General features: G+C 38.8%; 1 protein-coding gene across 2 annotated transcripts in view; it reads left to right on the top strand.

The window, feature by feature from the left end:
• Positions 1 to 15333, top strand: part of RBPMS (RNA binding protein, mRNA processing factor) — a 294262-nt gene that overhangs the window by 228652 nt on the left and 50277 nt on the right. The window contains exon 6 of one of the 2 annotated variants that reach the window (XM_089669978.1): positions 1311 to 1441. The exons of the other annotated variant lie outside the window; for it this stretch is intronic. Within the exon in view, the coding sequence (XP_089526104.1) occupies positions 1311 to 1441 (131 nt within the window). The remainder of the gene's footprint in view (positions 1 to 1310; positions 1442 to 15333) is intronic. 2 annotated transcript variants of the gene reach the window in all.

Genomic DNA, 15333 nt, shown 5'->3' with positions numbered 1-15333 from the left:
TCTTGAGCTTTTGTAGGAAAACCTGTACTGCATGTGCACTCATGTATACACGCAGGGCCTCTGTTATACTGTAACACTACTCTGTAATAAAAAGTTATACTTTCCAGCAAAAACAGCATTATGTGGAATCAGATCATTTTTGATTGGTAGCTCTGGGAAACTACACATTGCCCTGTGAGATTAGGAAAGGGAGGTAAGGATGTTTGTGGTTTGAGAAGCTCTGATGTGTTTATTGTGAGTGGAGAGAACTGTGTTGTAATTTTTCTCCAGGTTCTGTAATCCCAAATTAGGGCCTGCAGTTTAAAGGTTCCAAAGTGTTTTGGATGAGGCAGAAGCTTCACTCCTGTGTCTGGGCTTTGCTAGACACCTGCAGCCTGTGTGCAGGGTCATTACATATAACTGATGTGTTTGGTGCTGAACCCTAAGAAAAAAATAGAAAACCTCAGCTATAATAGTAGATATAAGATGCATACTATGCAGATTTCAAGGCCAGCGCTATTAAAAAATATATACTTTACCTAAATATACACCTTGCCCAACTTTTGGAGATTATTAGCTTAAAACCCAACTTTGGGCAAACCCACAGTGCACAGATTAATTGTTTTTTTGTCTAGGGTAACAATAAAAGGAGATTTACCTACCTGGCCCTCTGCTCCTCCTTCCGCTCTAAATGGGAGGACGCCAAGGGACAGTCCACCAGACCGTGGGGAAGTGCCGCCTGCAGGGGAGCAGAGGATCAGGTAAGTAAAACTGTTTCACCTTTTCCTAGACAAAACAAGCCATCAAGCTGTTAGCCCTGGCAGTGGATGCCCAGAGCTTGGCTTTAAGCCCAGTTTTCATCTCTGGTCCTGTACTGCCATATATTATGATTTCATACCGATTTTCACTTTAACATGTTTTAAATACTTTTATCTTAGTGGAAACACTCCTCCTGCTCCCACTTCAGTGTTTAATCTGCTTAGATGAATAGAGCCTACATCCCTCATCACAAAGGTTCTCAGACAGATTTCAGTGGAAGGAGGGTGTGGTGGACTCTGAACAGCATGGTCAATCTTTGGTACTTATTGCACTGCACAGTCATATTGGGACACTCTGTACAGCTACTATAACAGGATAGTGAAGGTAAGACTATGAAAATGGAGGTTGTTAGTTCAATGTCTATCTGACGGAATATCTATTTCTGTGACTTCAATTGGGCATCAATGTTAACACTATAAGCACAAAGCATGCAATAGATCTTGCCACCAGTTCTCACTGTTGTTCTCCAACATTGTTATTACTAACATGGTGTCCTTATTCTTTTCTTGCAGATGAACTCACAGTGCCTGCACTTTACCCGGGTAGCCCTGAAGTGTGGGCGCCGTACCCCCTCTACCCAGCGGAATTAGCACCTGCTCTACCTCCTACTGCTTTTACCTATCCCGCTTCACTGCATGCACAGGTAATTGATACCAATCAGCCACGTCCTCACTCTGTATCCCACTTGCCCTTTCCTGGTACCACGGTGCACTCCACACACTAACCTTTGTTCTACTAGCTAACTGGCTCACCACAAGGAGGCTCATGATGTCTACCTTGTCCTTACCATCTTATCTTCGTGTGGCGGGAACCCTACGTCTCTGATTTTCAATTCTAGGTTAAATTTTCACTGGTGTACCTAAGGGTCATTCACTTATTTGACTTCAATAAAGAGCAAGCTTTGATTATTGAAAATGGCTTAATACAGATGCAAAGATTATTAATGAAATGGGTTTTTGCTAAAAGGTATTATGTGTATGTAAAGTTTAGTAGCCATTATATAGATTGGTACATGTAGTTGCTACGCTGCTTTGAAGTTTTAAATGTCTGTTTAATAAATGACCCTGTTGAAGTATGCAGTAATAACAGTAATGAAGTCACACTGTGAATGTACTACTAGGTAAATTAAATTAGGGTTCATATATAATCATTGGAACAAAGAACCATTGTGTTGTTGTTATAGCAACCAAGTTGCTGACTATGGAAGCTTAAACATTCCACCTTGCAGTGGGGCTACGCCTGCACTGCAAAGGTTACCTTCTCTTTGAGATCTAGGGGGCAAGGAAAAGAAGATTTTCTTACCTGATCCTCCACTCCCCTGTGCTGCTATACTAGTCCCTGCACAATTTTCTCCCCTATGCTCCACTGGTTTAATGTCCTGACGTCATGAAGACCAATGCACTGGATGTGATGATGACGATGGACAGTCCACTGCCGAAACATGGGGGAGAGCTGTCTGCCGGGGGAGTAGGGGATCAGGTAAGTAAATTGCTTTTACTCTTCCCTAGACCTAAACAAACAGTTATCCCTTGTAGTACGGGCATAGCAAAAAGGAAAGTTCTGATTTCTCAGGATTGGGCTTTGGTTGCTGTGTACAACAGTTGCAACTCATTTAATAATTTAGGGTTAACATATGTGTTTCAGTAGGAGAGGGACTTCATTTCAGTTGAGACCCTGTGTACAGCCTTGGTCCAGGCTCCAAGGGCACTCACATGATTACAAGGATCAATTTGAAGAGTAACTCAGGTGCAGGCACCAAATAGCTCTTGTATTTAGGTTAATTGAAAACATTTTTGAAAACTTAACTTTTTATAATTTTACAGACGTTTATAAAAACTATTGCATGTATGTATAAGGATTAATGAAGAAGGGCATTTGAGATGATCTCAGTCTGTCTGATCTGAAAAGCTTGTGTACACTAGCCGTTTGCCAAGCACAGTGCTGTAGTCACATGTTAATTTGATAAATTTGTTTTTATTTATGACCTCCTAAACAAACTGTATAGTTTGTTTCGCGTGCAGCAGTGCGATGGCAACCTTTACATCCTATTGAATTATTGTACAAACAAGATAAATATGTATATACTATACATATACACAATCATCAAGGATAGCCTAAAGTTGTAATGGCAGTTTGTCCAAAAAGGGAACTTTATTCCCTTGTTTTGTCATTATTAAGGAACAAAATGCAATGGTAACACTGCTCTTTAACCTAGATCAGCCTGTTACAACTAGCTGGATACATTCTATTTTCAGTTTTTTAGGACTAGGCCCATGCCCTTGCCACTTTGTTGAGGCCATATGAAATTGCCATCAACAAGAGAAGTTTAGATAAAGGATGAGGAATATGGTCTTAATTTGTATTGGTAAATGGGCATGCTTGTTCTTAGCAAAGTAAATTATTATCCTATCCCTTGTAATCCTAAACCAGAGTTAAATGGAGTACCTATTCACTGACACGTCTGTTAATGTACAACTTTCGACAAACCGTGACAGCTTCAAGCTCAATCACATAATTGATAAAATGAAATCAAGATCAGTCCAACAACATTTTCTCCTAACTATCCATGAAAATAGCATATATGATTTCAGAAATATGCATCAGTGATGCAAGGCTGGGCCAAAATCCAAAAAATGCAAAGAGTTTGGTAAGCTCTACTTAAGTGACTTGAAAGAGTACACAATGTTAACCTATACAATGTGTCATGCTGTCAAAGCTTCATTACGGTGATGATGAGATACTGTATAAATGTACATATGGGGGTGATTTATAAATGCGCAGCCTGTCTTCTCTGGGGTGTATCATCTTGTTTAAATATTGTTTGTAACAGAATATCGCAAAATGGAAAAAAGATGATTGCAGATCCCTTGTGGCTTAGCCCATGACAGGGAAAATGATTTCATCTTTTTTAGCACAGCCAATAATGTAACCTTAACCACCATACATGTAATGTAACATTGAGTGGAGAGATGTAAGAACTACGTATAGGACTCAGCTCCAGAAATGTATTAATAAGCTAAAAATAAAAAAATAAAATTTTTAAGACAGCGTTTGATCCCATAAGTAGATTAGATAAACACAATGCATGTCAATATAGTCTACATGGAGATTGAAAGTGAGATATTATTTCTTCTGGAATGTGCTACATTGGTTGACATGAATATTGCTGATATTTTGAGTTTTGAAACAAAACCATTGTACCATTTGTTGGTTTTTAGTGTAGTTCAGTGGGCTTTTCCATGATTTTTTGCATGGCTGCATGTGCTAGCTTTGACTACTCACATTTTCCTACAGGAAGTCAGACAAAGCATCACAGAAATCAGTTTTCACTATTAGATCAATGCTTTGGATGTGGTCACCTCCCTTTCAGTGTTACTGGGAACATGTTTTAAATTGGTCTGTAAACAAAGAATTGATATAAATTGGGGATATATGCTAGCTTATGTGGCACATACAGATTGGTCCTTTGGTACTGTGAAAGCTAACAGAAGTAATATAGCTTGCTATGGTTATGTCATCTGCTCTGGGCACCAAAGAAATCCAGACCTATCAGGTAGAAAAGATGGTCATTAGGCAAGTGGCAAAGTGAGTATAAGGTATAGCATGCTAATTTGCACATTCTAATGGGAGTTACATGCTTTTAATATGTATTTGTAAATGTTAATACTACATTATTTGGGTGCTTATGTTGTCTTTCTGGCATATCGATCAACTATACCTGTTGGCAGCCCTGATTCACTGCCAGTTCCAAGCTGGACAGGGCACGTCCCATCTTCTGTGAGCTCAGATGATAGGATTGACACACACCTGTACAGGGAGAAACTCCCGAGGCCCACCTGGGAGAATAATGGAATGTCCACACATACAGCCTTTTAACTTGTACTGTAAACGCAACAAGTCAACGGATCTGTACATCATATTCTTCACCTCCATAATTTCATGTCCAGCTGTATAATTCACCACAATGTAGAAATACATGAACATTGAATGCCCTGTCAGCTCTCCCGCACTCTTCCATTCGGGTCCCCCATAAGTGGTTCTGCCTCAAAGTCTCTGGCCTACCCCAAAGGGTATTGCAAAAAATATTTTGCGCTAGTAAATATAAAAATATATCCGTGAAACAAAAAATAACAAAATATATATATATACATGAATAATATTTAAATGAGAAAAAGTTCAAATAAATAGTCCACACTTAAAAATATATGTAACACAAAAAATGTGCACAAAAATATCTAAATGTGACAACCACCACCAAAAAACTAAATAAACTCACCAGAGCTATAAAACAAAAACATGTATTGCTCTGGGAGCGATAATATAATGGCAGGTCATTCGTAGATATATCTTCAGGAAATGATCTTCTGCAGAACACCGATCCACATAGACCAATTTCAGATGGAGCAAAATACTTTCAAATTATCATCAAGGAAATCCACTTCTCCAAAAAAGCCACCCTTAATCGTATCCAAGGAAGAAGATGCCAGACACTCGGAAGAAACAAAAGAACTTCATGGTGCAGTATTATTAAAAACCAACTTCCTTTATTAGGTGCTCATTGCACTTAACTCAGGAGGTGTCCCAGCCGACACCAGCGTCAACAACATACAGCAATCACAGAAAACGGACCCAGCTACTCAGCACATGCACAGTAGCTCGTAGACAAACGTAATGACGTCACATCGATCAAGCTCCGCCCTACACATATTTAATGAGGTTGCGACGTCTCACATCCATCCGCTCCGTGAGGACGTCGATGACGCTACGCGTAGGGCGGAGCTTGATCGATGTGACGTCATTACGTTTGTCTACGAGCTACTGCGCATGTGCTGAGTAGCTGGGTCCGTTTTCTGTGATTGCTGTATGTTGTTGACGCTGGTGTCGGCTGGGACACCTCCTGAGTTAAGTGCAATGAGTACCTAATAAAGGAAGTTGGTTTTTAATAATACTGCACCATGAAGTTCTTTTGTTTCTTCCGAGTGTCTGGCATCTTCTTCCTTGAATACGATTAAGGGTGGCTTTTTTGGAGAAGTGGATTTCCTTGATGATAATTTGAAAGTATTTTGCTCCATCTGAAATTGGTCTATGTGGATCGGTGTTCTGCAGAATATCATTTCCTGAAGATATATCTACGAATGACTTGCCATTATATTATCGCTCCCAGAGCAATACATGTTTTTGTTTTATAGCTCTGGTGAGTTTATTTCGTTTTTTGGTGGTGGTTGTCACATTTAGATATTTTTGTGCACATTTTTTGTGTTACATATATTTTTAAGTGTGGACTATTTATTTGAACTTTTTCTCATTTAAATATTATTCATGTATATATATATATTTTGTTATTTTTTGTTTCACGGATATATTTTTATATTTACTAGCGCAAAATATTTTTTTGTAATAATTGTTACACTTTATTTATGGTGGATTTTTTGCAGCTGGTATATCATAATAAGTGATTTATATATAATTTTTTCTCTTTCCATAGGCGCCATTATATATATTTTCTCTACCCCAAAGGGTACTCTCTTTCACAGGCTACGGCCTTACATGGTGTATTTCAGAGGTAGCCTGTTTCCATTACTTCTCAGACCAAGACTCCTCCCACACTAGCTTATATAGGAATACAGTACTACACCTCCCCAGCTCCACCCAGGGGAGGAACCTTACCAAACGGGGTACTAACCCCTGCTTACATATCTAAGATGAGTGTCTAAATCCTTACTGATGTTGGATAGTTTGGTGTAAAGTGGGCATTTGGGGCAACTTACCCTTTATCATAAAAGGTATGGGCATTTGGTGAGTTTATTTTTCAAAATGAAAAGCACTATGGTGATAGATGTATTTTTTAAATGCACCTATAGAAGTCATGCAAATATGACATTTTACTACACATCTACAGCAAACAATAACAAAATAAAGATATATTTATAAAAACACTGTCTAAAAACCATGCTATCTTTGCATGTATTTTTACCAGCGAATGCACAATACCATATGTTTAACTATTTAGCAGTTTTATAAATGGCTTCTCATTCATAATGATATCTTAATACTTTTAAAGGTATGTACAACAGACAAATAGACGTGTGTGTTCTGTTTTACATCACTATCTTAGAAAGGTTTAGGGATTGCAGATCCAGGGCAGATGGTATGGTATTGCCTCTACAGTAGAAATCCCACATACTTGTCACAACAGGCCAAGTTAATTATCTCTGAGAGCATGTTCCCAGCTCCAGTACTGATCACTTCTGCTTTTCATCAGATGCCTAGGTAAATTCCATGAATAGAGGGAGATAGTTACTAATTGATCACACAGGCCTCCTATCATAAAGGTTCATTCATGCACCTGACAGCACGTGAAAGATGAAGATGTCCTTCATTTGCTTGAGAACATTGTGTCAGCACTCCTGCTAAGTATGCTGTGGTTCAGTGAGCAGGATGAAAGGCCTTTGCATACCATGCTGTTTCACATCGACAACTAAGAAGATGTCTTGGTATACCTGCAGTAATATACTACCCTGGCTAAATAGGCCTGAGTCACATGACTTTTGTTATGACCATGGATTATTTATTTCAGGTACTTATATATCAATTTGCGCAGCTCTTTACATATATATTGTACATTCACAGCAGTCCCTAACCCTCAAGGGGCATACAATCTAAGATCCCTAACTCACATTCATACATACACATAATGGGGCCAGTTTAGACAGGATTTAATTAACCTACCAGCATGTCTTTGGAGTGTGGGAGGAAACCCACACAGGCATCGGGAGAACATGCAAACTCCTGGCAGCTGGTGCCGTGGTTGGGATTCAGACCAACGACCATAGTACTGCCAGGTGGAAGTGCTAAAAATTTAGCCACTGTGCTGCCTAGTGGTTATAAGTCCAGAGTTCATATCTGTCATATAGCCACATCTTGAGATATTGGACATTGCATAGCCCATGTGATCATGTACTGATCTGTTCCCCTTTAACTCCCTCCTGCTTTTTCTTTGCTGTGGTCAAAACAATATTGGAAAAAAAACTATTGCTGGCTCTTCGTATATTTGCCAAATGCCTAAATGGAGCCAAATATTGTATTTGTGACTAATTGTTTTGTAGCAAATACATTATATTGTTTAATATTTAAATCCATTAATATACATCAGTGGTGTAGAATTATTATTACACACCACACACTACAGTTCATTGTAATCCAATAGAAATGAGGATAACTTGGTACCCAAGCTACCCTCCGTTTATGATGCTGTCTGAAGAAGGCACACAGTCAAACAATTGCTAATGTTGTACAGAAAATATTAGTGCCATGCTAAAATACTTCAAGTGGAACTAAAGACACAAACCTTGGTTTCAGTAGTCCGATGCCACAAGGCATGTGCAGCTCAGTGTACATTTTACAAGGGACTGCGAATAGTTAGGTAAGTATACTTTATTGCAGACGGGACATTGCATGTATCATCTGCAATAAGAGCCTGCCTGCTCACATATTTTTTTTTACATTTATTTGTGCTTTAAGCCAGGTACAGCCATGCAACTAGTAATTTATTCAGAAGGCCAACAATGGCAGCCCTGTATTTCCCTCATGACCGTGTCACTTCTATATGGCTTTAATATAATGCCTTGAAACCCAGTCAGATAGGTCTTTCTCAGTTGTTCTCTTCAGGACTACAGCCTTTTGTCATGCAGTTTTGTACTGTGCAGCCCCACACTCCAAGCTAGGTTGTAGTGGTCTTAGCAAACGTAGGGTGTGGGAATCCTTGAACGTACTGGCCTGTGTTCAGAGTTTCCGAAAGTTTGTCATTTTTACAAAGGCATGTAGTACATATAAATAACAACTAAGCCCATTTGTACTTTACTTGTACTGTATTTCAGTGGTCTCCAAACTGCAGCTCATGGGATAATTTTGGCCTTTTGCTTGACTTTATCTGGCCCTTGGGGCACTATTCCTCCGACTGATATAAGGCACAATTCCTGCCACTGACACCAACATTGAGGCACTATTCCCCCACTGACACCAACGAAGGGGTACTATTCCTACCACTGATGTCAAAGATGGGGCACTACTCCTCCCAACTTTGTCATTGATGGGGTATTATTTTTCCTTCTACTGATCAAACTGGCTATGTAATTTTTTTTTACTCTTACTGACCACCAAGCCTAAGGCATGTTTTACTCACACTGATACTGGGGCATATTCTACTCCCAGGGGACCACAGTCCAACCCCATAAATTTTGAAAGATGGTAAATTGGCCCTTTGTGTAGAAATTTTTCAGACCCCTGCTTTATTCCATTGGAAAGACAAGGATGATGTAATATGTATATGTGTTTAGTTATGCTTAGTTACTTTTCCTTTACTAGCTATGCAGTCTGTTTTGCTTTACCTGTCAACAATGATGTATGTGATGTTGTATTGTTGAAACTGTGCTCCTAAAAGCAGTTATCTGCAATTCGCACCTCTGTCTTTACCGCTTCCTTATAGGAGATAATTGAAGTGGGTATTTAAACATAGCAAAAGTGGTTCACTAGCATAATAACTAGAAAGGCTTTGTGTCATCAGTCATTGTCACTAGGATGAGCTATGAAAAACAGGTAGCATGGATTCTAGATCTGAATATGTTTTCAGGGTTACATGATTGCCATATTGCTCATTTATAGTAAATACTGTCTTTATTGTTTGGTACTATTGTGCAGTATACCATTGTACAGTGGGCTGTTTAGTGCCTGTACTGAGAAAATAGCTTAAGCGATTGTGACACTTTTTAACCAAAGGTCCACAGGATGATCAGATCATCTTTATATTCATTATTACGTTTCTCTATATAGAATAGACTTGAGGTACAATGACCTTTATGAAGCTGCTAATATAATTGAAAAGCAGGCAAAGGTGCCTGAGGTTACCTTTATATATCCTCAGAAGTGTGGCAGGAGCTTTGAAATCCATTTCTTGAAGTCATGCTTGTCTTGCCTTTTTCTGACCTATGCCTTTGTGTCATCCATTACATACAGCAGATAGCTATACTGACTATTATACAGGAACAGGGGGACGATATAAGCAGATTGTTATATACTATCTTCAGAAATGAATCTTATATTGTGTTTATATATGTTTTGGCCTATTATGGTAAGGACTGATATATAAAAATGTAGAAAATATTTTTAATTGTGAAAATGAAGTATTGGCTGTGAATATAGTATAGTCTTTTATTCAGCCAGCAGGTGGAGCTCTAGTCTCCTTTTCATGTACCAAGAAGTATGACTCTTAGCTCTGCTTAAACTTTCATGAATACTCTGCTAAAAAAAAAGCAAACTCTGAAAAACGCTGAAAAAAGCTAAAAATTGCAAATAAACTCACGTTTTTATTGCAGCATTCTACAGCTAACGCTACTGGCATTTTTATAACGTCCAGTGTGAATGAGGCCTAAACTCAGTAGATGTGGTTTGCTTATCAAACTGATCACTTTGCAAAAGGAAGTTATGTGCCTTGCTGTCTCTTGCTTCAGTATATTAAATAGTAAAAGTAAAAAAACTAAAAAGTAAAAAAAAAAATTATAAAAAGTATATATTTTATTTTAGCCTTTGTCCCATTTAAAATGACACACAAATTGTGTCATTTTAAATTTGATTCTTGTACAAAACATTGCGAACTAATCAACAAATGAAATTACATTTTTTCAGTTTTGCACTTTTTTAGTTTGACACAAAAAAAAAAAAATCACAAACAAAATGAACAGAAACAAAACGTTTAAATATATGGATAGAAAAAGAAAATCAGCAGGAAAAAAAGTATGAGGAGAGGGGGAAGAAAGAAGTTTTTAGGACTGATTAGTGAAAAATAAAGGTACAACTGGTTAATAGTAACAGGGGCGGACTGACCATTTGGAAACTCGGGCACTGCCCCAGGGCCCGGGGTCAGTAGGGGGCCCCATGAGATGCCCCTGGTACCTTTTTCATAGGCATTTTGAGTTTGGGCAAGGACACAGGGGCCCCATGATCCCCTATTGCCCGGGGGCCCCATGAGTTGTCAGTCCGCCCCTGGTAACAAATAAACAAAAAAATAATTTTTTTTTTTACTTGTCCGGCTGCTAGAACTGACAATACAAAAAATGGCCACTGCCCCAGTCTATAACTGGCCTTCACAGCAAGGAGCACATGGAAGGGTGACGCATGTCAAACAATAAAAGAGGAGAATTCCCAGCTCAACTTGCCAACCAGCCTGCAACAAACCAAATTACATAAATAGAGCAGAAACAGGCCACCTAAAATGACACGAATAACTGGTGTCATTGTCATATCTCCGACTCACTTATATAAGTGTGGATCCATAAACCCAGAAAATGCATACTAAACAATATGGTAGTGTGACAAGAGCACCCCTACCTGAAAAAAGAAGGTTACTAAATGATCCACGCGGAGTAATATGAATTCAAAAAAATTCAGACAATACTTTATTTGATCACATAGATCATAAGGAGGTTAAACATGAGCACGGTGAACATGTCAAACAAATAAAATCATGTTAAAAAGCACTTGGCGTCTTCATTATAGGGTCATTTTAGCAAGTAGAGCACCATATAAGGCAATATAGGGTAATGGTGAGGTAATTCTCCTAGATTTCCATGAATTTCCAACTTATATTAGAGTGAGCCATGTATTCAGCAGATATGTTCCCAATATACGTCAGGAGCCTCCTGGTATGTGAAAGCTTCTCAGTTGTGAGACTGTCATACCCGCTTCTCAAATGTAGGGACTTCCTGGGTGGCCACCCCAAGTGAAACAAAGTCCACAGTACCAAATGATTCATCAATAAAGATCAAGAAGACTCCCGTCGACTTGAAATAAGATCAGGTCCTTGATGCTTGTTCAGAGGTGCATATGGGGGTGGGGAGCCAGGTAGTCACAGTACGTAGATTCCAAACACATATAATATGTATGTAGCAGGCCGTGAGTACCTGAGTCTATATACCCAATGAAGGGTTTCCAAAAATTACTCAATCTGAGAAAATTGAAGCGGTTTCATTAGGATATGGCTATGTCACAGCATACAATGCCTAAATAGGATAGCGTGTATATATATATATATATATATATATATATATATATATTATCCTCTGAAGAGGATTTCCAAAAAATTCCCCGAGTATACAGGGTAAATTAGGCCCGTATGACATGCCTTCTTAACTCCATATATGCTCTATAAATCTAAACAGCTGTAAGCTTAAATAACTTGCCAACGGTGGAAGGTATGTTCCCCTAGGGGATTGCCGTTTGCACCCAGGAAGTCCCTACATTTGAGAAGCGGGTATGACAGTCTCACAACTGAGAAGCTTTCACATACCAGGAGGCTCCTGACGTATATTGGGAACATATCTGCTGAATACATGGCTCACTCTAATATAAGTTGGAAATTCATGGAAATCTAGGAGAATTACCTCACCATTACCCTATATTGCCTTATATGGTGCTCTACTTGCTAAAATGACCCTATAATGAAGACGCCAAGTGCTTTTTAACATGATTTTATTTGTTTAACATGATTTTATTGTTGTACCTCCTTAAAGGTACAGGAGCACACTGGACACCCAGCATGTAGCACAATGGCAGCTAGTGTGTCCTAGAACTGACATCAGATGCAAATCAAAGATCACCTTATTGATCTAGAGATGAATGTAAATACAAAACTAACAATGTAAGACCTTGTTCACACGTGTGGCTGTTTTTTTTGACAGCCCGGAAAAACCATTCACATTGTATTGCTTTGCAGTCCTGTTTGACAGACAACTTGCAGTGATCATGCTGCCCCTGTTTTCTTTTTGGGGGGGAGGGGATTCCACTGTGCCACAACAGTGTGTATTATTGAATGGTTCCATTCACATAAATCAGAAGCGTTTGGTTAGCAGTCACTTGGGGTTCACACTTGCAACCAGGAGAAAAAGACCATTTGGTTTCCCTGTGGATGCGTTTTTGAAAAGGTGCATGCACCTTTTTTGTGCCGGACACATGGCACAGTAGCACATTCAAATGAATGGGCTGTCGTGCCCAAGCAAACGCAGGCTGCACGGCCCGCACTAATGTGAACTGGGCCTTACAGTTTGCTGTGTGGAGGAAAAGAGTCCAGGTGAGTTCAAGTATTGAGTAATACGTACTAACAAGCAACATGCTAGCAGGAGAAGAGAGCAGAGACATGGTCTCATAGGTCTCTTGCTGTTGCTTCACTGTCAAATCACACAGGCTGGAAGCTGGATTAGCTATGCCGCTTAACTACAGTAACAAAAAGTCAGGACTATATAAATCTCCGAACTGGGTGGACAGAACTACAAAACCTTTGGAAGGTAAAACAGCTACCATTACTTGATTTTAATGGTGTATTTAGCTGTTTGGCTGGATCTCAGTTTTAAAGAGTTAATATATTAAAAATGTATTGAAGTAACTTCGAAGAAAGATTTTGATTGGTTCTTATTATTATTATTGTACAGTATTTATATAGCGCCAAAAGTTTGCTCAGCGCTGTACATTATAAATGAGATACACTCCCCATTGCCTTAAATAATCTAAAAAAAATTGTTATTCCATAGGATATCTTATTTGGCTCAAGTATTTTAAAGTATCTAGTATTTAATAATTGGCATAAGTCACTCTAATAGCAAGCTAAACCTCTTTAACCCTCTCTTAACACACTAGTCCATCCATGATCCTTATATTTGCCCACACACGGCTTTATTGTTCCAGTCTCCCACACTTCCACTACACTGCAAATATCATTCAACACTGGTATGTGTTCACAGCATTTGTCCTGCACCTCTGTTATTTCTAGAGAACGCAGCCTCTCATCTCATTTCATTACTACAGTCTAAGCAATGCTGCCTCTTCTGTTCTGTCTACTACGAATGCTCTTGAATTCAGAGACCTGGGTAGGCAATGCTTTTCCACAGTGTGCAGAATTAAAAAAATGGTAGGTGATACTGTTTCTGTGTATTTTACTATTTTATGTAGACTTTTTGATTTGACAGCAAAGTATAGTATGTTAATTGCTTAATATATTGTACAAGGTCCTGGTAGATGAAGTACAATATGTTAATTGTAAAATATTTTTTCTAAATTCTTAGTACAAAATACTTCTCGAAAGGAATTACTATTAAGGCTAAACATATATGTTTAATAACTGATATAAGCTCAATAAAAATATTTTTTTCCCAACTCTTGGCCTATATCATGGTCTGGTTTATCAATATTCACAATCATATTATGTGTCCCATCAGTGGATGCGTGGTTATGTCATTTCCGGTATGGACAGCAGCCACCATCTTGGTACACGTTAGTGCTGTACACCTCTCTGCCATTGCAGTTTTCCATGCCTATATGGGTCTGTGGACCCATTTACCTATGTGAGTAGTCACTCTGCAGTTTTTATTCAATAAACGGTTTACTTGCTACACTATGGGAGTTTTTTTTTATTTAATTTCCATGTGTGGGCTATTGGAAAGGAGAGAGTTTTGGCCATATCCGTATGGGGACTTCTCAGTTTACTGCTGGTACGTTGATGAGTGTCTACCAACACCACTGTAGAGGATTGCCCTGATCATTATCGAAGGGGTAACATCTGATGAGTGCTTTTTTAGCCTTATGACCCCTTGCGGGTCGCAACCTGGAGGTTAGTGCGCACGCTAGCTGGTGGAGGATTTGCTGGGTTTTTTTGTGGTTACTGGATGTTCCACAGCTTCTTTTGAAGATACACAGATTCACTGGGACTGTGCACTTTATTATGGCATTTTTCACATTTACTCATATTTTTCATGCGTTTATGATACCCATTTATTCGTTGTTGTTCAAGTATCATCATTGTCACTTTTGTTCCTGCTGGGTTTTTTGAGTGATTCAATTTTATTACTTGTTTATCACTATCTATCTATCTATCTATCCACTCAGTCGTATCCGACCCATGGCGATTGCATGGACAGCCATGAATTCTCTTAGCAATTATTTTTACAGGGTAGGTTTCCAGGTCTTTCCCCAACCCCTACCATGCAGGAAATCCCATGTGGCCAGGGATGAAACTAGGACAATTTAGACAGGAGCTAATTAACCTACCAGCATGTCTTTGGAGTGTGGGAGGAAACCGGAGTACCTGGAGGAAAGCCACGCGAACACAGGAAGAACTCCATGCAGGAGGCGCCATGGTTGGGAATGAACCCATGACCCAATTACTGCACGGCAGAAGTGCTAACCACTAAGCCACTATGCCGCATATATATATATATATATATATATTTTTTTTTTTCTTTTATTCTTTTTTTTTTTTTTACATTTGGATAACGATCATTTTTCATGTTGCCATGTGATTTATTTATCATCCTATGTTCACTTCATTTATCAATTTTCTTGGTCACTCAATTTATCACAAATGTTTTTGTGGTTTTTTTTTAGATTTTATTTGCACCTGTTTCACTTTGATTCATAATTTTTTTAGGGGTCTGTTTGATTGGGTAGCACAGCATAATTTTTTCATTCACTTTTCTGACACTATTGGTATTA

Source organism: Staurois parvus, unplaced genomic scaffold (assembly GCF_062004578.1).
Source record: "Staurois parvus isolate SC_StPar_1 unplaced genomic scaffold, SC_StPar_1.0 ptg000086l, whole genome shotgun sequence".
NCBI classification, from domain to species: Eukaryota; Metazoa; Chordata; class Amphibia; order Anura; family Ranidae; genus Staurois; species Staurois parvus.
This window is presented reverse-complemented; position numbering and strand designations above follow the sequence as displayed.